Genomic DNA, 27,008 nt, shown 5'->3' on the forward strand with positions numbered 1-27,008 from the left:
TAAGAGAAACACTTTGGTGGATGTCTTCCGATGTCTACTGTGAGGACTTGCTATCTACACTGTTATTACATGGAGCAACTTTCAGCAATAGCATGACTGGGCTGTGGGGTCAGCAACACAGGCTGGCAGCTGCATTTACAAGTGTAGATAGGTGTGCTCTGCTCAACAGTCACAGTCTGGGTGCTAACACTGACCTTCTGGAAGGTTGCTTTAAAGCTGAGGCAAAAGACTTAACAAGGCTTGGTGGCTGCGTGGACTTAAATTCCTCCTTCGCATCAGAGTACTAAACACATTAGGTGACTTTAATTTCCTGAATCATCTTTTCTTCAGCGAAGACAGGATGGTTCCCGCTCCAAACCGCATGAGCCTCAGAGCAATTAACACACCTGGATGGGGCAGTGCATTGAAAACCTTATTCATGTGCCACACTGACACATGTAGCCCGATCGTTGCAACCCACATTGGTATGATTGAACCATTTGCACCTGAAGCAGCACATTGGATTCAGGACATAAGGTCTAACCTTAAGGCAGAAGAATCCTGCTCCAATGTACTCCAGCAACTTCAGCATGTCAGAATAAATTATGCTGATTTTTGGAGCTCACCATCAACCCTTTTCACAACATTTTGAATTTCAGTCACCCTTGCACTTTCCCATTCTTGTTGCTGTTCTTTTGTATCCATATCCATATGTTCCAGCATGTAACACCACCTTTAACGCCATTTAACCCTGTGTGCAGCTCACTACTGATGGGAGTTTCTCCAAAAAAAGCTTGGCATTCAACAGCTTCAGTACGCAGGAAGCCTTCATAGTCTCTAGCAGGAGAGAGTCATTCCACAGCCTCTTGATCAACTTGAGTTTCCCTGCAAGGCTCTCAAGAGCTATATGGACATAAAAGAGTGGCAATTCCTCTAAAGAACTGTGCATGCATTTCATGAGAACAAAAACATTATCTACCACAGGATGAGGCCTGTTACTATGATTACTGCTATTGATAGTCAGAGATGGCTCAGGAGGCCTAGCCACATGAGGCCTCATCATTTTGGGTCTTAATATTGCACAACAGCCCATCCAATCCACTTTTTAATAGAGATTTTACCATCCTTGTGATCCAGGCAGTTAAGCTGAGATACCCATTCCCTGGGGGGACACAACAATCCACCACCGCACTGCACGGTGGTCGCTAAAGCATGTCCAGAAGTAATGGTACCAGAGGACTGGCGGCACTCATCAGTCCCCCGCTTAGGAAATCCGAGGTCACCAAGCAAATGAATGCTGGGCCTGTGGGGGCTCTTTGCTGAAGAAGGCTTTCGGTAAAAGCTGTAACATGTACAGTAGTTTCATTGTGCCAATCTGCAAGTCTCTACAGTGAGTAGCAATATATTCTTTTCCTGATATTGTTTATCATTCAACCTGGCATTTTCAATGTTTGATTGTATCTTTATTTTATTAGCTTCATTTTGGAGAGTCTTTACTACACAAATTTAGTACAATTAAAGAACATTTGCACTTCTTTTTAATAGAGATTTTACCATCCTTGTGATCCAGGCAGTTAAGCCGAGATACCCATTCCCTGCGGGGACACAACGATCCACCACCGCACTGCACTTCTTTGGTTGAAACAACTAGCCTCTCAATACGATCTTCTTTGGAGATGGACAATTTGTGACTTAGTTAGGTGACATTAGTTTCACCACAGAACTATTTGAAATTTAAAGAACTTTCCAAATAATCATTCTAGAAAATGTGCACACATTTACTCAAAAAGCAAAGAATGGTACATGAAAACACAGTGAATATCTCATACCTGATAGGAAAAATGTCTCTGTCAGATGTAGAAATAAGTTGAAACTTCTCTAGATCCCAAAAAGTAACAGTTCGATCTGCACTTCCTGCAGCTAACAAAAATTCATTGGGGTGAAACTTGACTGCAGAAATAGATCCATTGTGTTCTGAGAACTGCTTTAGCAACCGTCCAGCTCGCAGGTCCCATAACTGTTAAAACAAATACCAGATATTAACAACAAAACCAAATTAAAAATTATAAAATGTAGCTCAGCATACATTCTTTACTATTCATACTATTCATTCATACTACAGATCAGACATACATTAAATTTTGTAGTTATCCCCTAAATTGCCTTACATAAAATTAGGCCCAGCTTTCATGCTGTAGTTTAAAAGCTACACATAAAAATGTAGCAAACAGGCTTTCCTTCATATTGTGAATCTTACTCTGTCCCATTTGTAAAACTGCTGAGATCTAGTCTGATTTTTGATCCAACACAACACTAACAACACAAACTGAAAAAAATAGTCAGATTTATATACAGACATAAATGTATCTGAGAGTAATGTTGCTGTTGTGGCATTCAGCCCCAATCCTGGTTTGATGCAGCTCTGCACAGTACACTAACCTGTGCAAGCCTAATCATCTCCACATAACTACTGCAATCCCCATATGTAAGCATCATTCCCAACTTTTAAAAAAGGGTGTAATGTACCCAACAAGTAAAGCAATTATTGGTCCAATTAAAATGAAAAAATGACTAATAAAAAAAAACCACTGTAACATAGAATCTGATTTCAAAATGCTACACAGTACTGTGACAGGCTGCAAAGTCATTCACATTCCCTATGAAACATGTCCCACACAAACGTTCCTAATGAATCAACAGCGTAGAGGTAAAAGCATTCATCACTCACTACCGAATGTACCATCTGGCTAAAGTGAACTTATGGTATTGGCGTCTCTTGCACTTAGTCACCAACTCATTTATGTTTGTCATACCCAACCAGATGGTAGTATACAGTAGCCAATAAGAAGGTCCTGACCTAATGATTTCTTTTGGCAGAATACACGAACTGATGACATTTGGATTTGACATGGAGAGCCCTATAATAACTTTTACTGATCTGATTATCATGAATGTTAAGGATGTTTACTGGCTTTCATATTTATTTTTGAATGGCAAAAATGCCTGCTAGCACTGCTAGTGATGATATAGCAAAACATATTATGAGATCAAATAAATTATTCAGTATGTTAAGGAGATGAAAATTATCATTAATGGCACAACACTTTCCCACTCATTCAGAAGCCTAACACTGGAAAATGTGTGCAGAACAAAAATTATGAAGATTATGGGGACAATATTTCACATTTTTAGCTATTTAATAGACTTAATACACTGCAACCTAACATCTAAACAATATGTTGCTCACATAGAAGACTAACTTTTTTGCTTCACAAATAGTAAAAATGACATTGCAACCACAAGAAGGATAGTACCCTAGTTCAAACAGAAAGTTGAATAAAAATGATTTTAAAATGTGGATATGTATGTAATAATTATTTTGTTTCAAGAATACCATATTTTACAGACTACAAGACACACATTTTTCTTTGAAAAATTGCCTCCAAAATTCTGGTGCATCTTATAGTCGAAATTAACATAAAAAGGCCCAGTGTTTGATTTAAAATTCCCATCAGTCTTAAAAATGACCATATATTTGATGCCATGGAAAACCTATCTCTATCTGGCACCAATGGATTCAACTGGCACCAACAGTGCACCGATGTGACAAAGATGAGTTGCAGGGATTCACAAGCTTGCTAACAGTGTCTCCCTTCCATCGCACCATCATAAACTCAGAACACTGCCTAGTCCATGATGCATCATTGCAGTCTACAGCAGTAGCCGATACAGAAAAACCTCAAGGAAGGGGTGCTAAAGATATCTTGAGCTACTTTTACTTTTACAGTAATAACAAATAATCAAGTCACATGCAACATTTAAGAAAGTTTTATTTAAATTGATTATACACATATAGAAGACAATGCCATCTCATGATTTAAAAACGTTACAATTGTGGTTCTCTACCTTAAATTATCAATTCTATGTGCCTATTACTCAGGGCAAATTGGTTAATTACTTTGTCAATAGGACAATCAATGGCAGGGTGAGTGTTCAATAGAGCTAAGCCATTAAGTCGATCCTCCAGGAGGATTCCTCCACTGTCGACCTTAGCCATGTCTTTGTATGCCACAATGTTGAAAACCTTCTTTCTAGTTTAGCGATGGACACAGGTAGACAAGCAAATATTTTGTACAGCGTGTGCAAAGTGGGATAGTCAGATTTAGTATGCACGTGCTACACAGGAATATACAACTACTCGATGACTCGATTCAGTCGAGTCGACTGACGAAAGAAACTAACGAATAGCGTGCGCACTGACTGGCTTCCTGCCCCCCCCCCCCCCCCCCCCCCAATATGTATCCCCGCCATTGGTCAACAGTACCAGTGAAATTGAATTGAAAAAAATTATTTATTGGTAATACTGCAATACTTTTAGTTACTAGCTAGTTTCATAATGGAAAAAATAAAAGGTATTCATGTGATGCGCACTATAAATTGAAAGTAATAGCAAATGCAGAACAACACTGAAACAGAACAGCTGAGTGGCATTTTGCCCTCCACCAACGGGAAAAATTATTCACGACTGGCAGGCTAGTAAAGATGAACTGAAAAAAATAAGGAAGACTAAATGTGCAAATAGAAGACTGAATGCAAAATGGCCAAAACTAGAAAGTGATGTACTCTAATAAATTGATTCAAGGACACCGTCAAAATGGCATTGAAATTAGTAAAAAAAAAAATGATTCAAATATATGCTCGTAAGCTAGCGCTACAGTGTAACTTAACAGACTTTATGGGTGGAGTTGGTTGGTGCTACAGGTTTATGATGTGTCATGGACTTCGCGTGAGGACCAAAATCAAAATAGGTCAGAAAATGCCACAAGGGTACAAACAGAAAATATCTTTCCATTGCGTTAATATTCAACATTAGAGTAACATGGAGAGCTGCATAAAACCAGTCTCTGGACTGAAGACCACAACAACAACAACAATATTCAACAATGAAAGACAAGCAGAATGAAATTAAGCCAAATAGCAAATATGGATGTAACTCCTCTGCCATTCGATGTGCCGAGTAACAGAAATGTTGCCATGAAAGGTGCTAAAATTGTAGCTATAAAAACAAGTGGACATGAAAAAATGCACTATGCTGTTGTCCTGATGGTATTAAACTTCATCCAGTGATCACTTCCAAGTGCAAAACAATGCCAAAACCTTCTGAACCACCACAAGGTGTGCTGTTCACATACATGACAAGGATGGATAGATGAGGCTGGTAAGAAATTATGGATTAACAGTCTGGAAGAGAAGGAAAGGTGCTTTATTGAAGAAGACTTCTCTTATTGTGCTAAATAAGTTTAGTCATCACTTGAAAAATTCTGTGAAAGAGAAACTGAGACAGGGAAATGCAGAGCTTGCTGTTATTCTGGGAGGACTTGCTCTACAACTACAGCCCCTTGATGTCTCAATAAATAAACCATTTAAAGTGTATATGAGAAAGAATGGAACAAATGGAAGATGAATGAAGCCCAACATGAATTTATGCCGAAGGGAGCTTTAAAATGACCTACAATGAAACAAGTGCGTCAGTGGATAAAACAGTCATAGTCTGCAAGTGAGAGAAGATATTTCTGTTAAATCTTTCAACAAGTGTGCCATAAGTAACTCTTTCCATGGCAGTGAAGACCATCTTATATACGAAGATGATGATTTTCAGTGATAACTTATTTGGCTCTTATGAATTTCCTAGTCACAATTGTCTCTTTCGCAGTATTGTTTCTTGACTAGCTAGTGCTTCTGCACTCCTTTGAATCACTTACCATCAAATGTCTAGCATACACAAATTCACAGTTTTATCAACAAATCACCTCAATGGTTGGAAGAGTGGACACATTCCCATATTTTAAAATCATTTTTATTCAGTTCTAGCCATTAGAGCTGGTGCAGTTCCCTAATACTTTTTAGTAAACAAAGATGCACATAGTTTCCAACATAATGCAGCCTACAGTACATAAATACCTTCACATGGCCCTCATCCCCTCCAGAAGCAATCCACTGTCCATCTGGACTAAATTTGAGACTATTAACCATCCTATCATGTCCTCTGTATGTGAAAATACACCCTTTTCTTCTTATGTCCCAAAGCTGAAACAGAGATTAAGACACATATAGAAACACATTAGCACCCTTTTTTTTGGGGGGGGGGGGGGGGGGGGGGGGGGAGTGGGGTGACGGGGTGGGTGACTGGGAGGTGGGAGGGTCCCATACTGACAGAGCTGGATGTTGTCTGAAATTTATATACAGTGGCTTGTGGTACATAAACTTAGGATGCAGAGGAACACAAAAACTATTTTAACTTAAAACTAGAACATTATGTAGTGGATGAACAGAAGTGTAATGAAGTCATAAATGGAACTGACAATGTGTAACAGCAGCATAACTCCGGCAACAGCAAGATTAAACATTTAAGTGATAAGTAGGCCTACTATATTTCAGAATGGAAGTTGTTTACACTTAAAAACACACACACACACACACACACACACACACACACACACACACACACACACACCAGAAGGAACTACAGGTACAGCTGGTCGACAGAATAAAGGGTAACAAAAGTAATTATGGATTATTTCAGTTTTCATCTTCCATTACTGGCTTAATTCTAGTACTTGCTCGTACTCCACCAACTTCAGGGACCAAAATTTTTGTCTGCTTTTCTCTAGTATTTTTACATAGCATCTGAAGGAAAGTATTACACACTCACAAGAACAAATATCTATGCAATAGTTCTTACAAGCAATGTTTCCGAATGAAGTTACAATCTTGAGCATAAAACAAAACATTGATTTTATGTGGAACGTTAGAATACTTGAAGAAAATCAACAGTGCCTTACTCATAAGGAACAGGGAAATGATCACTATAGATAGAAGTTTCATGTGCGTTAAAGATATGATAGCTGCTCTAATCCACAATACTTTCCTGCCTTTCTTTTATGCTTTATATATGGATAACTAAACCTATGCATATACTGTACGTAACACAGCAAAATGTTTTATCTACAGAAACAAAATGCAAAGAAAAGCAAGTAACATTATAGTCATTGCAACAAACAAAAAGAAAAACACTCAAATTAAACTAAGAACAAAGCAGGAAGAACTTGACAAATACGTTCTGAATACATGAGAGAAGTGAAAACAAAGTAGAAAAGGTACAAGGAAGTGGCCATGTGATACCACAACAATACAGAAAAAGAAAACAGAATGCTAAAATAAAACTGAAACAACAACATCAAAGAGACAACCTATCAAACACAAAATCTGAAAACATTAATTGTTCTGAGCTGCACACCATGTGTGAAAATGTAATTCAACCTAGACAGATATTATCGATTTCTTAACTGAAGCTTTAAATGCATTAGATAAAAAAGGACACACAGCAGCAATATTCCTAGATCTTTCAAAACCATTTGATATAATTAACGATGGTCTATTGCTTAGAAAGCTAGAAAGTGTTGGTGTCAGAGGCTTATGAGTGGGTAAAGTCATATCTACAAAACAGACACCAAATAGTTGAAGTCTTGTACAAAGAAGAAACAAATTTTTATCAATCAGAAAAACAGTGTGTTAAATACGGTGTGCGTAGGGTTCTGTACTGGGACCAATCTTGTTCTTGCTGTTTGTAAATGACTTGGAACCATCCAGCTCTAACTAAGTACATGAAATATGACAATCAAAGGAAAGACCCCTGAAGAGCTCCAAAATGAAATAAAAAAAGAGCACTTCAAATGTATCAGAATGGCTCACAATGAACAATTTAATAATAAATACACATAAAACGAACACTATGTGTCTACACACAGTGCAGAATAAACAGCCTTTAATTGCAACCATAGAACTGTTAGGCAAAAGACATGAAATTGTAAATAGCACCAAATTTCTGAGAGTTTGGATCCAAGATGACCTAACATGGCAGATACACACACAACACCTATGTAGTAAATTAAATACCATTTGTTATAGTATAAAAATTCTTACTGGATGCACATCAATACAAGCCATAAAAAAATGTGTACTATGCCCAAGCAGAATCGCTACTAAGATGTGGTTTAATTTGCTGGGGAAATTCACCACCCAGCAAAAGCTGTTTTACTGCACAAAAAAGAATTATAAGAGCCATTGAAGGCACAGCATCTTGATCTTCATGCAAACCCTCATTTAAAAAGCTTCATATTCTTCCATTACCATGCCTATATATCCTAGAAACAATACTGTTGATAAGGAAAACCATAGATGAAAATAGCAAGATTGCCCCACAAAACCAAAATATCCATTTATATAACACAAGGAATAATAAAGTTTTACATATGCAGTTTTCACATACAACACTAAACCTAAAAGGACCCTTGCAAGCAGGAAAGAAACTGTATAACAAACTACCTAAAAAAATTAAGGCAATAACTGGCATGCATAAGTTCAAAACTGCAGTGAGAGACTACTTGCTTCAGAATTGCTACTACAGTGTTGATGAACTTTTATCTACAATGTAAATACGTGAAAAATTTAAATTGTTTACACAATTAAGGCTGAAATAAGAAATGTGTACATGTAGATTTATCTGTGTATTATATGTCGTCAATTACATATATGTGTGTACCTGATAATCAAGGCCAAAAGTAAGAAATGTGTATGTGTAAAATTTAGTTGGGTATTTGTGAAATGTTATTCCCATACGTTAGACTTATATTGCTATATACAGTAAACGATACAACAGTTTTCTGTTAAACTTTATTCTAATTATTTGACTTGTCCTATATCATTATGTACCCCTGTACAATGTATGATTCACAAGGTCAATAAATATACAATACAATACATTAACAGATGGAGACTAAGTAAAACATGTTGTCATGGAATCCATGAATAAGAGTGAAGTTGAAGGAAATGACATTTATTGTAGATAGCAAGAATTAACACACGGATTAACATTTTGTCTGCGTATACCATGAGCAGAATAAAGCAGAAGCCACGAGCAACCTGCTTCCACTGGTTGCAGCTGATGTGTACACAGAACATTTTGAGGAGTAAAGCCAAGAAATAGTCCGATAAAAACCAATCTGTTTCTTTTGTTTTGTTGCTGACACATTAATTATTTGTCACATGAAATAATCAAGCTGGAAGAATTCCTTGCACATCCCAGCTCCTCTCGTAATCAACTTCACCATGGAAGTTGAAATGGATAGGAGGCTTACCTTCCTGGATGTCTCAGGAGGATCTATGAATATGCTGCTCATTGCACAGCCCAAGATGTTAACCTTGGATGGACCATTGGATACACTGCAAGACTCAAACTACGGATGGCATAAATATGGGCCCACCACACGACGCAAGTGAGAAGTGGAATGTACACTCATGCTCATAAATTAAGGATAATGCTGATACATAGTGAAACAACGCTCTGGTGGCTGGTTTGCGGATTTAAATCATTTTGGGGTATGACCAAGCGGTGCATTTGACCTGCGGTCGTCGCACGGTGGCACTGGCAGCAGTCCACATATGCAGAGGAATGTTGGTGCATGTCAGAGTACGGCACAGCGAGTAAGTGTGCAGACATTTTCAGACGTGCTAATGGTGACTGTGTGTTGAAAATGGCTCAAGGAACACATACTGATGGCATTATGAGGGGTAGAATACAAGGGCGGCTGAAGGCTGGTGAAAAACAGCAGGTCGCAGCATGGGCCCTCCATGTGCCACAAAGTGTGATCTCAAGATTATGGCAACGATTCCAGCAGACAGGAAACGTGTCCAGGCACTACAGTACGAGACGTCCACAATGAACAACACCACACGAAGACCGATATCTCCCCATCAGTGCCCGCAAATGGCCACGGAGTACTACAGGTAGCCTTGCTCGGGGACCTTACATGGTTTATTCGCCCGGGGAGCTGCAGGGTGCATTCCACTGACCCCTGGTCACAGGAAAGCCCGTAAAGCCTGGTGTCAAGAACACAGAATACTGTAATTGGATCAGTGGTCCCAAGTTATGGTCACAGACGAGTCCAGGTATAGTCTGAACAGTGATTCTCACTGGGTTTTCATCTGGTGTGAACCAGGAACCAGATACCAACCCCTTAATGTCCTTGAAAGGGACCTGTTTGGAGGTCGTGGTTTGATGGTGTGGGGTGGGATTATGATTGGTGCACATACACCCCTGCATGTCTTTGACAGAGGAACTTCAGGTGTATCGAGACGTCATTTTGCACCAGTATGTCCACATTACAGGGGTGCAGTGGGTCCCACCTTCCTCCTGATGGATGATAACCCATGGCCCCACTGAGCTGCCATTGTGGAGGAGTCATAGTATGAAAGCTTTCACGACCGGATGACATATCTTCTGGTAAACCTTCCGGGATGTAAGGTCGTGGTCCATGAAACTCTTCAGCTCCTAACGTTTCGCCCAGAGCTGCACTGGACATCTTCAGAGGGGTGTTTCTCCTCCGGTGAGTCTTGCCAACTGACGAGTCAGACGTCTGAGAGCGACTTATATATCGTATAAAGTGGGCGTGACCAGAGTTACACGTGATATGCAGAGATAATCTTTGTCAGAGATAAAACTTAACTATCGATCGTAATCTCGTCACGGATAAAACTGTCTAGCAATTCTGTAGTGCTACTGTCCAAATATCACTAAGTTTCATGGTCTCTTCTTTCCGATTAAAATTATCCCTATGTTTATATATTTCAGTTGCTTCTCTACAAAGCCGTGGGTAATAGTTCGTCGTCGTAGATAAAATTTTTGTTTCGGAAAACTTCACTTGATGATTTCCTGGCTGAAAAGCATGTTCTGCTACAGCCGATTTATCTGTTTTTCCTAATCGGCAAAGATTTCTGTGTTCTTTTAACCGTGTATTTACGCTTCTTTTTGTTGTTCCAACATAAACTTTACCACATGTACACGGAATTTTATATACGCCACTGGCTGATAGAGGAGCGCGTTTATCTTTTACAGACCGAAGAACACGACAAATTTTCTTCGTTGGTCTAAAAACAGGTCTAATATCATGTTTACTTAAAATCTTTCCAATCTGATCCGTTACTTTCTTTATAAAAGGGAGAGAGACTGTATTCTTCCATCTTTTATCTACGACGACGAACTATTACCCACGGCTTTGTAGAGAAGCAATTGAAATATATAAACATAGGGATAATTTTAATCGGAAAGAAGAGACCATGAAACTTAGTGATATTTGGACAGTAGCACTACAGAATTGCTAGACAATTTTATCCGTGATGAGATTACGATCGATGGTTAAGTTTTATCTCTGACAAAGATTATCTATGCATATCACGTTTAACTCTGGTCACGCCCACTTTCTACGATATGTAAGTCGCTCTCAGACATCCGACCCGTCAGTCGGCAAGACTCACCGGAGGAGAAACACCCCTCTGAAGATGTCCAGCGCAGCTCTGGACGAAACGTTAGGAGCTGAAGAGTTTCATGGACCACGACCTTACATCCCGGAAGGTTTACCAGAAGATATTGTGGAGGAGTACCATGAAACAGAAGATATCAGGTGAATGGAGTGGCCTGCCTGTTCTCCAGACCTAAACACTATCGAGCACGTCTGGGATGCTCTCGGTCGATGTATCGCTGCATGTCATCACACCCCTAGGACACTTCAGCAGCTCCGACAGGCATTGATGCAAGAATGAGAGGCTATACCCCAGCAGCTGCTCAACCACCTGATCCAGAGTATGCCAACCCGTTGTGCAGCCTGTGTACATGTGCATGGTGATCATATCCCATATTGATGTTGGCGTACATGCACAGGAAACAGTGGAGTTTCGGAGCACAAGTGTTTCGGGACAGTTTTCTCAACTTATCACCAATACCGTGGACTTACAGATCTGTGTCTTGTGTGTTCCCTTTGTGCCTATGCTATTAGCGCCAGTTTTGTTAGTGCCATGTTGTGTGGCACCACATTCTACAATTATCCTTAATTTATGAGCATGAGTGTAGATAAAAGCCTTGTGCTCAACCACTAGCAGTTAGTTCATCAGTGTACCAGATAACAGCAACATGATCACTTGCCAAACCACTGTGCTTATTGGACACCAAAACCCAGTGGTACAATCATTTCCTCATCAGTTTAACTTCTCCAAAGCAAGTATCTTGAAATGGACAATATGACAGGACAAACTCTCACACATCGAGATTATAACTGAAAAGTTTTCAGTCTCAGGAAATGTGTGACCAGGAGAGAAAAGTAAGGTAAGCCATTACAGTACATAATAAATATGCACCAAATACGTGACAAAAAAAAATTGCTGAGTGTTGCCATTTGTTGAAAGACATTCTTCTTATTAGCACAGCACTTCTCAGTTCATCTTTACCATGGTACATACAGAGCTTCATCTAGAAATTGCCAAAATCAATTATACAAAAGTTACTACCTACCATTTTTATGCTACATTTTTCTTCTATATTGGCATATACATAGTTTTATATTTCCATACATCCATCACCCCCCCCCCCCATGAACCATGGACCTTGCCGTTGGTGGGGAGGCTTGCGTGCCTCAGCGATATAGATAGCCGTACCGTAGGTACAACCACAACGGAGGGGTATCTGTTGAGAGGCCAGACAAACGTGTGGTTCCTGAAGAGGGGCAGCAGCCTTTTCAGTAGTTGCAAGGGCAACAGTCTGGATGATTGACTGATCTGCCTTGTAACAATAACCAAAACGGCCTTGCTGTGCTGGTACTGCGAACGGCTGAAAGCAAAGGGAAACTACGGCCGTAATTTTTCCCCGAGGGCATGCAGCTTTATTGTATGATTAAATGATGATGGCGTCCTCTTGGGTAAAAAATTCCGGAGGTAAAATAGTCCACCATTCGGATCTCCGGGCGGGGACTACTCAAGAGGATGTCGTTATCAGGAGAAAGAAAACTGGCGTTCTACGGATCGGAGCGTGGAATGTCAGATCCCTTAATCGGGCAGGTAGGTTAGAAAATTTGAAAAGGGAAATGGATAGATTAAAGTTAGATGTAGTGGGAATTAGTGAAGTTCAGTGGCAGGAGGAACAAGACTTCTGGTCAGGTGACTATAGGGTTATAAACACAAAATCAAATAGGGGTAATGCAGAAGTAGGTTTAATAATGAATAGGAAAATAGGAATGCGGGTAAGCTACTACAAACAGCATAGTGAACGCATTATTGTGGCCAAGATAGATACGAAGCCCATACCTACTACAGTAGTACAAGTTTATATGCCAATTAGCTCTGCAGATGACGAAGAAATTGAAGAAATGTATGATGAAACAAAAGAAATTATTCAGATAGTGAAGGGAGACGAAAATTTAATAGTCATGGGTGATTGGAATTCGAGTGTAGGAAAAGGGAGAGAAGGAAACGTAGTATGTGAATATGGATTGGGGCTAAGAAATGAAAGAGGAAGCCGCCTGGTAGAATTTTGCACAGAGCACAACTTAATCATAGCTAACACTTGGTTTAAGAATCATGAAAGAAGGTTGTATACATGGAAGAACCCTGGAGATACTAAAAGGTATCAGATAGATTATATAATGGTAAGACAGAGATTTAGGAACCAGGTTTTAAATTGTAAGACATTTCCAGGGGCAGATGTGGACTCTGACTACAATCTATTGGTTATGAACTGTAGATTAAAACTGAAGAAACTGCAAAAAGGTGGGAATTTAAGGAGATGGGGCCTGGGTAAACTGACTAAACCAGAGGTTGTACAGAGTTTCAGGGAGAGCATAAGGGAGCAATTGACAGGAATGGGGGAAAGAAATACAGTAGAAGAAGAATGGGTAGCTTTGAGGGATGAAGTAGTGAAGGCAGCAGAGGATCAAGTAGGTAAAAAGACAAGGGCTAGTAGAAATCCTTGGGTAACAGAAGAAATATTGAATTTAATTGATGAAAGGAGAAAATATAAAAACGCAGTAAATGAAGCAGTCAAACAGGAATACAAACGACTCAAAATTGAGATCGACAGGAAGTGCAAAATGGCTAAGCAGGGATGGCTAGAGGACAAATGTAAGGATGTAGAGGCTTATCTCACTAGGGGTAAGATAGATACTGCCTACAGAAAATTAAAGACCTTTGGAGATAACAGAACCACTTGTATGAACATCAAGAGCTCAGATGGAAACCCAGTTCTAAGCAAAGAAGGGAAAGCAGAATAGTGGAAGGAGTAATAGAGGGTCTATACAAGGGTGATGTACTTGAGGACAATATTATGGAAATGGAAGAGGATGTAGATGAAGATGAAATGGGAGATACGATACTGCGTGAAGAGTTCGACAGAGCACTGAAAGACCTGAGTCGAAACAAGGCCCCCGGAGTAGACAACATTCCATTGGAACTACTGACGGCCTTGGGAGAGCCAGTCCTGACAAAACTCTACCATCTGGTGAGCAAGATGTATGAAACAGGCGAAATACCCTCAGACTTCAAGAAGAATATAATAATTCCAATCCCAAAGAAAGCAGGTGTTGACAGGTGTGAAAATTACCGGACAATCAGTTTAATAAGCCACAGCTGCAAAATACTAACACGAATTCTTTACAGCTACATTTTTAGCATTTGTAGACTTAGAGAGAGCTTTTGACAATGTTGACTGGAATACTCTCTTTCAAATTCTAAAGGTGGCAGGGGTAAAATACAGGGAGCGAAAGGCTATTTACAATTTGTACAGAAACCAGATGGCAGTTATAAGAGTCGAGGGACATGAAAGGGAAGCAGTGGTTGGGAAGGGAGTGAGACAGGGTTGTGGCCTCTCCCCGATGTTATTCAATCTGTATATTGAGCAAGCAGTAAAGGAAACAAAAGAAACAAAAGAAAAATTCGGAGTAGGTATTAAAATCCATGGAGAATTAGATTAGGAAATGAGACACAAAGTAGTAAAGGAGTTCTGCTATTTGGGGAGCAAAATAACTGATGATGGTCGAAGTAGAGAGGATATAAAATGTAGACTGGCAATGGCAAGGAAAGCGTTTCTGAAGAAGAGAAATTTGTTAACATCGAGTGTAGATTTAAGTGTCAGGAAGTCATTTCTGAAAGTATTTGTATGGAGTGTAGCCATGTATGGAAGTGAAACATGGACAATAAATAGTTTGGACAAGAAGAGAATAGAAGCTTTCAAAATGTGGTGCTACAGAAGAATGCTGAAGATTAGATGGGTAGATCACATAACTAATGAGGAAGTATTGAATAGGATTGGGGAGAAGAGAAGTTTGTGGCACAACTTGACCAGAAGAAGGGATCGGTTGGTAGGACATGTTCTGAGGCATCAAGGGATCACAAATTTAGCATTGGAGGGCAGCGTGGAGGGTAAAAATCGTAGAGGGAGACCAAGAGATGAATACACTAAGCAGATTCAGAAGGATGTAGGTTGCAGTAGGTACTGGGAGATGAAGAAGCTTGCACAGGATAGAGTAGCATGGAGAGCTGCATCAAACCAGTCTCAGGACTGAAGACCACAACAACAACATCCATCACTTTAAAAAATATATCAAAACTTGTCACTACTGTAGACATGATACAGCTCTCTCTTCTAATTCAATCAGTTCTCCAAATTCTAATAATTTTGCTATCCCCGTTTTTAGCCTGGCCATAGTGATAGGCTACTTTGCTAGTCCTACTATGGTAAGGCCAAAAGTGAGTGTATTCCATGAATTTTATGAAAACATACCTTCTTAGAGATTGGATAATAAACAAAAAATTTAATGTAGACTATTGTCTAACATCCGTCATGTTTGCAGTTGACATGGTGTACTAATTTAGACCAGTGGCCAACTTTGGTTGGCAACCACAGGGCACGCACAATGTAAAATAAAAGGTAAACTGCACATGCAATTTACACGACAGCAAAATCTGATGTAGCATATTGCAGAACCTAAAAATAAGCTGTATATAAGTAAGAAAATATTTAAAAAAGCCACTGATGATGCCACAACTGTGGTTAAACATGTTTGTGTGACAAAACAAACAATAACTTGTGTACTTGCAAAACTTTGACAATCTCACTATGAAATTTTCTGTGATTGTGACAGAAGAATTTCAATGACAAGTATGGAAATGACCATATAACGTAGACACTTCAAACATTTGTAAATGACGCTTTTCCAAAGCATGTCAAATACAACATTTTCGGATCCCTTTTCACTATTACAATAATCACCACTCATATTAGCTCCAGCATCAATGACTGGTAGTAACATATATTTGAAAACTTCACAAGAATGCACATCACTCATCAAGGAGGAAAATGGCTATGGTAATCAAATGAAACCAACATGCACGTATATACCACTTTCCTGACAGGTAAACATAACAGCACATGCAGCATACAGCACATTTGTAACACCAGTTCTGCATACCTTCCTATACACATTAAATACAAAATGTACTGCTTGTAAAATTTACCACATGAAAAGTGTAGACTTATGTGATACAAAAGACATGACTGCAATGTACTTACTTTGATTGATGTATCAAATGAACCTGATGCTAGGAAATCTCCATAAGGATGGAAGTCTATGCACCGAATATTACTCTTATGTCCTGTGAGGCTACGAACAATTTTAGCAGCTTCCAAATCCCAGATTTTGAGAGTACCAGACTGAGATCCTGCACATACCAGTTCATCAGTGTGTCCAAACTGTACACATTCCACTGGAGTTGTGTGACCGCTTAAGCTCTGCAAGTTCAATGAAAAAATACTGTGTAAACCATAATTTCTTCACTGTCACTGGGAGAACACATGATTATAGCAAAGGATGTGACACAGCGTTTCAAACCCAAAATCTCATAATGAATGGTTTAAATGTGACGTAATATTTCACTCACCATAAAACAATTGTGTTTGCCAACGGCCCAAAGGTTTACTTTCTTGTCATCTCCACCTGTTACTAGTACCCTCCCGGATTTGTGACCAAGTGCAAGTGTATTCACATTAGCACTATGCGCTGTAAACTCTTCTACACGAGGGGGAGGAAGGCAATACATGAAACGAATATTAGTCAGGTTTACATGTAAATAACAATAAACACTGGACGACGCTAAATTTCCTTTACAAAGTAATCTGTATACTAACGTAGTTTCCAGCAGCGCTTCGTCGCCGAGGCCATAGTATGGTCTTGGTTATTGGTCACTCGCATGTATAAACTTAAATTTAACTAAAGGCGGGTGCATATAGCCCAACATGTTAATCATTTTCAAACACGCTGTAAAGAGTATAAAAGAAAAGAATACACACACCACTACACATGCACTTTCTATACTGCAACATTTATTTCGTTGTACGCTTTACGCTGTTAACCAAGCAATACAGACACAAACTCTTCTTTCTACTAACAACATCTTGTTTTTCACCTTGACATATAATACCATCTGATGGGTTCGGTTGTATTATCAAACCCACCACGCGTACCAACTACATGATTCTTCAGCAAAAGTAGTGTCTACGAGATTTTGAACATGTCCAGGTTGGTACCACGTAAAATTATCCGCATACAGCATCAGAGGAAAGATCTAACCAAATACGTACAGAGCCAGAGATTGTATTACATGTAGTCATTTGCAAAGTTACCCTAGTGCAGCATTCAATTAAGTTCAAGACTTTTGCAGTAACAGAGACTGATTCTTCCGCAGTAAATTTATTGAGCCTAAACGTTATTCATTTTGGCCAGTCCCTGCAAATATTTCAGGTATAGGAAACACAATGGGATATTTCAATCCCTTGAGCTTCGTGTTAGAATCTTCTCATTCAATTTTTGATTTTATAAAATATCTTTGAATTAACCAAATTTCGGAAACACTGCATGGATTCCAAATGCTTCAGAAATAAATACCTAGCGGCAAGAGCTAGAAAATAAGTTAGATCATAAACAGTTTTAGATGCTTTTCTCGAGTTTAAGTAGTTAACTTGCAATGACAAATCTGCTATAACTTCTGATACTCGACTTCACAATATAGCAATACAGAGTGCTAGTGGAACTTAATTACTACAGAACAGAACGTCTGGAATGGTATGTTAAAGACCAATTAATGATAGCCGTCATGTCCCATTCTGCCAAAACATTTTGCATTTCATTTCAAATGGCGGCATTCACACTGGCCGTCCTGTCCCGTCGCTTCACGTCACGGCTTCGTCAAGCCATAGTCGCGACACTCCGTCTCGTTTTTGTTAGCGACAGCAGCAGCAAGCGACATTTCTGGAGACGATATCGGATGTCTGAGAATACTAATATAAATACAAATATTTTATTCCACCTTTGAGCATTTTTACATGCAACTGGTGTCGTTAGTATTGACACTCTAATAATAACAATAATAATAATATACACTCGGACAAATGTGACTAAAGCCTGGTCCACACAGGCAACAAAAGTATCGCCACTGCTAATGGCGAACTGCCAGTTGCTTTGTAGCTGCATGTGTGAACGCCTAGTTTTCGGTGGCGCCATTTAAGAAGCGCAACTTTTGTCACGCCACAAAAAGTGGAATTTGGTTCTACTTTGTTGCGCCATTTTGCCTTCTCAACAATCGAATAACGTCATTCGATTGCTACCTCGCGGCTGGATTCAAAAACCTTTCTAGTGCGTATTCCTTCGCAGATAGAGCTTTTGTTTGTGCGTTTGCTATATGTCGAAAACGTGGTCAACAGCGACAATTATGAGATTCTTGGAGGTGTATCACGAACGAGAATGCCTCTGGAACCGCACAAGTGAATCATAAAAAGACAGAAATTTGAGAGATGCTGCATTAATTGAAATAGCAAACAGTATGCGTGAATATGTACCTGGAATTGATGTAGCTACAACAAAATTAAAAATTCGAAGCATTCAAAATGCTTACATGAATGAATATAAAAAAAGTATTGAAATCACTTATGAGTGGTGCGCCTACAGATGGTATTTATAAATCCAGCCTTGCTTGGTTTGAAGCTGCAGACCGGTTCTTAAAACATGTAGTCGAGACAAGAGAGACGAGAAACACTGTGGTAAGTAATACTTTACATTTATTATGTTTCCAAAACATCTTGTTTAGTAATATGTACAGCCGTTTAATCAGCTGAGACAGGTGACGCCATTTTGCAAACTGCGCAATTACGAGAATTTGTGGCGTCCTGTGTGAACGGTAGCTCACAGCGCCACTCCAGAATGACTTGACTTGTGGCGATACTTTCGTTGCGTGTGTGATCCCAGCTTAACTACAATATAATAATCCTAGATGGATACAGTAAATATTTATACAAATGTCAATAACAAGAAAAAGTTTCCTAACAGACCGATTACAAGATAAATGAACTACATAGTTGAGTGAATGACAAATAAATATTCGGACAGATAATTAACAACAAGTACATGATACAGTAAGAAAATAGGTGCACAGTGTAACAGATGTATATTTTGCAGTTAATTTATTGTTCATCTTCATAAGAAAAGTGGGTCATTTGTTACATACTCAAGGAACTCTTGAGCAGAGTAAATTACTTTACTTTTCATCCACCTCAAAAGACTAGTTTTAAATTTATTCACTGGCACTGTGTAGGCATTTTCAGGTAATTTCTTGAAGTAGACAGGACCAAGATATTTGTAGCTGTTATGTGTCTTTGCAAGCCTAGCAGATAGCGTATTAATAGCATGTCCACATCTTATGTTATGGTCATGAATTGTCCTCCGTAAGTCAAATTTTCTCAGATTTTCTTTAACGAAGACAAGGCAGTTGTAAATATACAGGCAAAATTGTCATTCACTCAACTATGTAGTTCAATTATCTTGTAATTGACTTGTTAGAGAACTTCTTGTTGTTATTCACATTTGCATAAATATTTATTGTATCCATCTTGGATTATTATATTGTAGTTAATCACATTTGTCCAAATAATCTCGACATGATTCATATGGACTGTCCCGACATGCAACTTATGACTTTCTTTTACCATGGAAACACTAATTTTGAGCCTATGGAATTGCCCCATAGTAGTATTCCATAACTCAAGCGGTAATGGAAGAATGCAAAGTATGCGTATAACAGAAGTTCTTTGCTGACACTGGTTCTCAGCTTGTACAGCAGATAGCTGACATGTGCCAATTTGCCACATAAATTCCCTATGTGGATATCCCAGCTCAGCTTTTGATCTATATGAAATCCTAATAATTTTACTGTTTTGTTATCATGACTGGAAGCATTCAGAGTGAATACAATAGCTTCAGTTTAACTATCATTCTTTTGCAGTACACTTGGCTCAAACCAAGTAATGCATCACTCCATTCCCACTGCCATGCTGTGTTGCGCATTTTCAAGGTTTGTATCACATGTGATGAGTGTTGTGACATCAGCATATAGCACTGCATCGCATGGTACTTTCGCTCTCTTTGTTATTGCTCACGTAACAACTAAAATATTGATAAATGGATGAGATAAAAGATGTTGCTACGAAAAGAGACCTGGAATCCTTTTTAGGGATGCTGTGCTGTGACTTTCTTTGCATCATTAATTTTCGACAAAACGAAATATATTATGTTCTTATTATTCAGGATCGGGCTTTCTATAAAAGGAACATTGTTTCGTTACTGTATCTTTCTTACTTTAAAGTTATTGAAAAGGCTACTGAAAATTATTTCGTTATCAATACTGATGTTACAGTACACAATGTTTGTTCAACATCAAAATTTTGCAGTGAATTTTTACTAACATTAAAACACCAATAAGTACCACGACTGACACGAGAACATGAGACTATTATCAGAGAAAAAAGTTTTTACTATAATGTTTGCCAGACCAGAACTACGCACAGAAAGATTTCTTTTATGTCATGAAGGTAAATTATCTTTTTGCACTATTAATAATATAACATCATCTGCAGCTGCATCCACCTGTAAAACACATCATAAAATCTGCTGCTCTGCCCTGCAATCCCGAAAGCTGAAAGAAATAATTTTAGTTCACTATTACCTGTCCGTTTCTTTGCGGTATGATTGGTTTCATTTAATGCAGTTTGAATGCGCCGCGGCAGTGGCTTGGTCGTTCGTAGCGCAGCTCGGCACCGCGAATAATATTTAAATAACTGAAAATGCCTGAAAAGGATGGTATAAAATACCAGGCAAGCTTATTACAAATTATAATGGCAGTTTACAGTAAGTAACTCTATTCAAAACATTTATACAGATTAAATTCTTACACACCTTTACAAATCAATGCCTAATGGCGTCCTTCTCTCAGTCTTGACAAAAGAATGCTACAAAAGCATAGAATATAGTCTCACAGGCTCTTCCTACTCACGTAACTCCAAAAGACTACAGAGAAATTAATGCTCGGTCACTACTATTTATACTCGGTTTGATATATTTACATCTTTGTTTGATATTTAATAAGTATCTTCTGTGGCGGTTTCCGTACTCGCCGGTACAGACATTATCTTCAAAAAAATCGATACATAACTCTATACAAGTAAAAACATGACCCATAATGATTTCTCTTTATTAGTTAAAGCTCACACAATCATTGTCCTTGCAGAAATAAAATTATAATCATCCAGTTCAATTATTTTTTCCCTTTTTTTACCACATATAATATGTGTTTTGCGAGGAGTCGTTACAGTATATCTCCAGGTAAATCATGTATATAAGTAATGAAAAGGAATGGTCCAAGAACAAGTCCTTGAGGTGCACCCTTTGCAAGTGAGAGACATTGTGACATTTGAATATTTACCTTAACTAACTGTTTTCTATTGTCCAAGTAAGACTGCATTAGGCACAGAGCGCTCTCTCTTGCTCCGTATTCTCAGAGCTTTTTTGTGAGAATATGTGGGAGACCATATACTAACTTTATATTGATTTGTAAAATAGTTTTTACAGTAGGTCGCGTATAAAGTCCATAAAACTGACAATAACTAAAAAATTACACCACATTTATGGCTATTTAGTTTTCTAAGGATCCTGTGAGATACGAAATGGGGCATTACACAACAATTAATTTATGATTCGCTTGTAATGTACAAATGTTTACTGTATAATGTAGTTTTCTTTCCATAACCTAAAATTGCTAGTGAACAAAGAAGACTTGACTTTTTTAAGAAAGACATCATATATCAATTCAACAAAGTAGAGTTTTTTCCGCTACCCTTGGTCGAATCGGTGAATGTGGAATGTAGGAAACCATATGGAATGTAATACTTATACTTTTCAACTTATCAAATAAGCCACCTCATCTGTAGCTTAAGAGAAAACCACACAGGTGTGATAATAAATTGTCAAAAGCAATAAAACTGTTTCCCTACACAGGAGATACCAGTTCCACAAATGTTGTTAAATCTGAGCCACAAACAGTAAGTATCTTTAGAACATTCGCTTTTGAATCAAAAGTTATAAATAATTACATAAAAATGTTAGTGTATCAGAAAGTCGAATGAAGTTTAAGAAAGGGCGAATCCTTGGACTCCATTAAAAAGTTTTTAAGCATCAAGGAAACAGCTTATGACGATAACAGACAACAGAAATATTTTCTCCTCATGCATGAAATGTATTTATATTCTCTTGCTTTCAGCGGAATAAGCTGCAAATTCAAACATATTCGAAAGTATTTCTTTAAGAATGAGTTGCAACTTAAGTCACTGAATCAGTGTGATTCAGCTGTTTTACAGGCATTTCACGATAATTTACATCTCTTGGTAAATTACTGACGCATGGAACTTAGAAATGTAACCACTATTCCTTTACTTAAACAGAAAATAATTAAAAACGAAGATAATGCTTATGACACATGTGAATAACTGCTTTCTCAACGCTTGAAGCTCTAGTGCCGCTCCAACTGTCAAACAGTAACAACTTTCACACCAGAGAGTGTCACGACTGTGTTTATTAAGGTTTCTTGGCAAGAAAGTTTTGACGGCTGACTTCATCCATTCGTTGTTGATCAAGTGATACCCAAGCTCTTATCCTCCCGATATGGCCATGTGCAGATATCCATATTTAGTTTAGTTGTGGTTTTAGTAATTAATATCAGTTGTTTTTGTTTGTTATTTGTTACAAAACTGTTTGGTTTTGTTATTTTTTGTTAAAATTTATAATAAATGACTAAAGATTAATTGAAGCAGTGATGCAACAGTCTGATATGTATGACATGAGTGTACTAAATTACTTGCCCTCTACTACATCTATGAAGTTGATTTTTATATGTACCGGTATGGTATTTAATATTTTAAAAAGGAAGTGAATGCAATATGGAAGCAACTTGATGTAAGAAAAGTATTGTGGATAGAATCAGATTGATTAGTAGGTGGAATTCGTTTGTATATCGTCAGGTATGGCCTGAAACCTTCAGACTCTGCAAGTTGTTTGTTTAAATATGTATTTGTAGCAGGCTTGCTTATTGTTAAGTAGCTCTCTGGATTGTGTGCAAAACAGTTCTGCAGGCATCAATGGTCAATACTTTTGCAGTATAAATAATGCGCTTGAAATATTAAAAGGCAAGTACAAGACATAAAGAAAATCTATAAATCTTGAAGAGGAAGGTATTGAGGGAGATTTTACTATTGGACTAACGACGAAACTTAACCTGAAACAAAGCAAGCTTTCACAGGATCCGATTGCAGCTCGTAACACTGCGCTTCTTTTAGTAATTCTTGGTGCAATTTACCGTAACAAATGAAAAAAACTAATGCTTAGATTTTCTAAAACATAAAATGAAGATTCCTCTTCCTTGAGCTCCTTGTATAATGTGTGAAATACCCTTCCTGTACCACATAAAAATATTTTTCCGACCCACACACTTTATTTTGCACTACTGTCTGCCTTCTCTACTATTCAAGCTATCCATACAAACTGCAAATCATTTGAGTTCAATAAATGTCATTTTCGTACAAATGTGGACTCGAATATCCACATGCATAAACGACTTCACTGTGTTTGTGCACTTTGTGCATAAAAACAGTTGAAAATCTTTTGCGAATATCGCAATTCCAGCGAAAAAAACAGTTGAGGACAGTCATGCGAGTTGACATCACTTGATTTGACTTAAAGTGTCTTGACGTCACCATGCCGTGACATGATGGTACCATGATGGACAGTGTGAATTGGTCTTAAACAATGAAGAGACACGCCATTATATTTGCCGCAACTTCGACTGGCAAACAGTCTCATAAACTGACGTACAGCCGGGAGAGTGGTGTGCTGACCACATGCCCCTCCATGTTCGCATCCAGTGACGCCTGTGGGCTGAAGCTGACACTGCGGCCGGTCTGTACTGTCGGTACTGTTGGGCCTTCCAAGGCCTGTTTGAACGGAGTTTTGTTCGACCTGCAGAGATGGATATGAACAAGCAAATTCGAGTCCTAAGAATATTATGTGTGTGTAATGTCTTTCGTTTTATTCTTGGTCTTCGGCTAGTGCGATTTGGACTGTCTACGCTAAAGCATATATCTGGAGTCTTATGGTCATTCATGTTTAATAAAGTGGTCACACTTCATGTAATATGTACATCCATCTTAATTCATCTACCCACCACCACTGAAAAATCCATACTGCTACCTGCAAAAATCGTATGATATCTGTGGATCTGGAAAAGTACAGTGTTATTTTCCCACCAAACATTGAATAGTGATGTCCAACAAAGGTTACTGGGACCTTTCGCTTATACTGTGTTCCTGGTGGATTATGGCATGCAGTATATGGAACAGTATAAGTATGATGCTATGAATAAGAGTACTTACAGTTCTCCTCCCACTCGCATACAAGAACATGTGGATGAAGCTCATCGCAGTTCTGTTTTACCTCTTCTGATCTTCCTTTGGGACTTCTTTATGAGCAAAAGAGAACAAAACAAACAAATGTTCCTGGGCCTGAATCATATTTTCCTGCACAAGTGCATCATTGTGACCATGCCCGCCATGATCCAATCACGCTTTTTTTGTTTTTTTTTTGCGTGCTCAATGTACAGAGTGAAGAATATCAAGGATAGGCTGCAACCCTGTCTCTCTCCCTTCTCTAGCACTACTTCCCATTTATGCCTTTCACCTCTTATATCGGTCATCTGGTGTCTGTATAAGTTGTAAAAAACCTTTCGGTCTCTGTATTTTACCCCTGTAACTTTCAGAATTTCAAAGAGTTTTTTTCCAGTCAACTTTGTCAAAAGCCTTCTCCTAATCTACAAATGTTATAAACATAGGTTTGCGAGACAACATAGGGTTAGCATTGCCTTGTATTGTAAAGCACCTTACTTGATTATGAAAATGATTATATATATATGTATATATATATATGTATATATATATATATATATATATATATATATATATATATATACACTTTAATGCACTACGCACCTTCATGATAATCTTTTCCATATATCATGATAATCTTTTCCATATACATAGAGCACTCACGGAAGGTATAAATTCAGTTCTGTAATTAACTGTTTGCTATCATTGGAGTTGTACAAGATGTTACCCTGAATAATATGAAATGAATCACCACTGTTCTGCTCTTGAGTCTGAGTGGTACAATGTAATTTTATGTTGTAATAAATCCCATACTGTGCATTTGTGGCTTTCTTTCGAGTAGAAAATAGAAACCTCCTTGGAGTTGAAGTTACTTAATTAGCTATTTTTGAAATATCTCAACTCTTAGACCGGCCACTGAAATATTTAAGAAAAGTTTCTCTGTGGTATGTAGTATTAAAGTAGCTCCTACTTGTGCTGTTGTCTGGCACAAGCTCTTTAGTAATAAAGTTTTACGTTTGGATAAATTATTAGTAACTTACTTCGAACTGCACTTCGTTCATTTTGGAAACTTTGGTCTGGTATCAACGGTTATTTCTGTTGGAACATAGAGATTCACAAACTACACATTCTATTCACAAAATAATTAGTCGTTATCTTTAGCGTGTCCCTTCATTTCTACAGAAGCCAAACTGATCTTCCCTGAGGTCAGCTTCTATCTAATTTTCTATTCTTCCATAAATAATTCGTGTCAGTATTTCGCAACCAAGATTTATTAAACTGATATTCAGACCTGTCACCACTTGCTTCCTTTGGAACTGGATTTATTACATTCTTCTTTAAGTCTGACGGTTTTTGAGCTCTCTTACATCTTGCACATCAAGTGGAAAAGTTTGGTCATTGTTGGCACTTCCAAGGATGTCAGTAGTTCTGAGAGATCGTCGTCTACTCTGGATCTTGTTTCGACTTACGTCTTTCAGTGCTCTGTCCAATTCTTCTTGCTGTATCATCTCTCCTAATCTTGCATCTCATCTCCATCGCCGGCCGGAATGGCTGTGCGGTTATAGGCGCTACAGTCTGGAACCGCGTGACCGCTACGGTCGCAGGTTCGAATCCTGCCTCGGGCATGGATGTGTGTGATGTTCTTAGGTTAGCTAGGTTTAAGTAGTTCTAAGTTCTAGGGGACTGATGACCACAGTGGTTAAGTCCCATAGTGCTCGGAGCCATTTGAACCATTTTTTTGATCTCCATCTGCTTCCTCTCCCTGTCTGTAATACTGGCTTCAGGTTCATTTCCCTTGCATACCGCCTCCATATACCGCTTCCACCTTTCTCTTTTTTGCGTAGTACTAGTTCTCTACCCAAGCTCTTGATATTCATGTACCTGCTTCACTTTTCTCCAGAGGTCTCTGTAACTTTCCTGCAGTAGTAACTATTTTTCCTGCAGTTATACATACTTCTGTAGCCATGCATTTGTCCTCTAACCATACCATTCCTGCTTAGCCATTTTAAATTTCTGTTAATCTCATTTATTGGACGCCTGTATTTCCTTTTACCTGCTTTTCTTGCTGGTTTTATGTTTTCTTGAGCAGTTAAGTTCAGTATCACCTGTGATATAAAGTGACTTCTAGTAGGCGCTGTTCTTTACCTATTTGATGTTCTGCTGTCTTCATTATTTCGTCTCTTAGCGCTACCCATCTATCTTCTACTATATTCCTTTCCCAGGTTTCAATCTATCGTTGTTGAATGCTCCCTCAGAAACTCTTAGCAACTTCTGGTTCTTTCAACTTATCCATGTCCTATTCCCTTAATTCCCTACATTGAATTAAAACAAAATA

The 27,008-nt window shown here is 38.4% G+C and overlaps 1 protein-coding gene across 2 annotated transcripts in view; it reads right to left on the bottom strand.

Annotated features, from left to right (window-relative positions):
- Positions 1–17,396, bottom strand: part of LOC124593611 (katanin p80 WD40 repeat-containing subunit B1) — a 151,714-nt gene extending 134,318 nt beyond the window's left edge. For both annotated transcript variants that reach the window (XM_047131949.1, XM_047131948.1), the window contains exons 1-5: positions 17,045–17,396; positions 16,798–16,928; positions 16,430–16,648; positions 5,941–6,066; positions 1,809–1,996 (exon numbers count right to left, since the gene is read on the bottom strand). In XM_047131949.1, coding sequence (XP_046987905.1) covers positions 1,809–1,996; positions 5,941–6,066; positions 16,430–16,648; positions 16,798–16,928; positions 17,045–17,108 — 728 coding nt within the window. In that variant the 5' untranslated portion in view covers positions 17,109–17,396. The remainder of the gene's footprint in view (positions 1–1,808; positions 1,997–5,940; positions 6,067–16,429; positions 16,649–16,797; positions 16,929–17,044) is intronic.
- Between the last annotated feature and the right edge of the window lie 9,612 nt (positions 17,397–27,008).

This window comes from Schistocerca americana, chromosome 2 (assembly GCF_021461395.2).
Source record: "Schistocerca americana isolate TAMUIC-IGC-003095 chromosome 2, iqSchAmer2.1, whole genome shotgun sequence".
Lineage (NCBI taxonomy): Eukaryota > Metazoa > Arthropoda > Insecta > Orthoptera > Acrididae > Schistocerca > Schistocerca americana.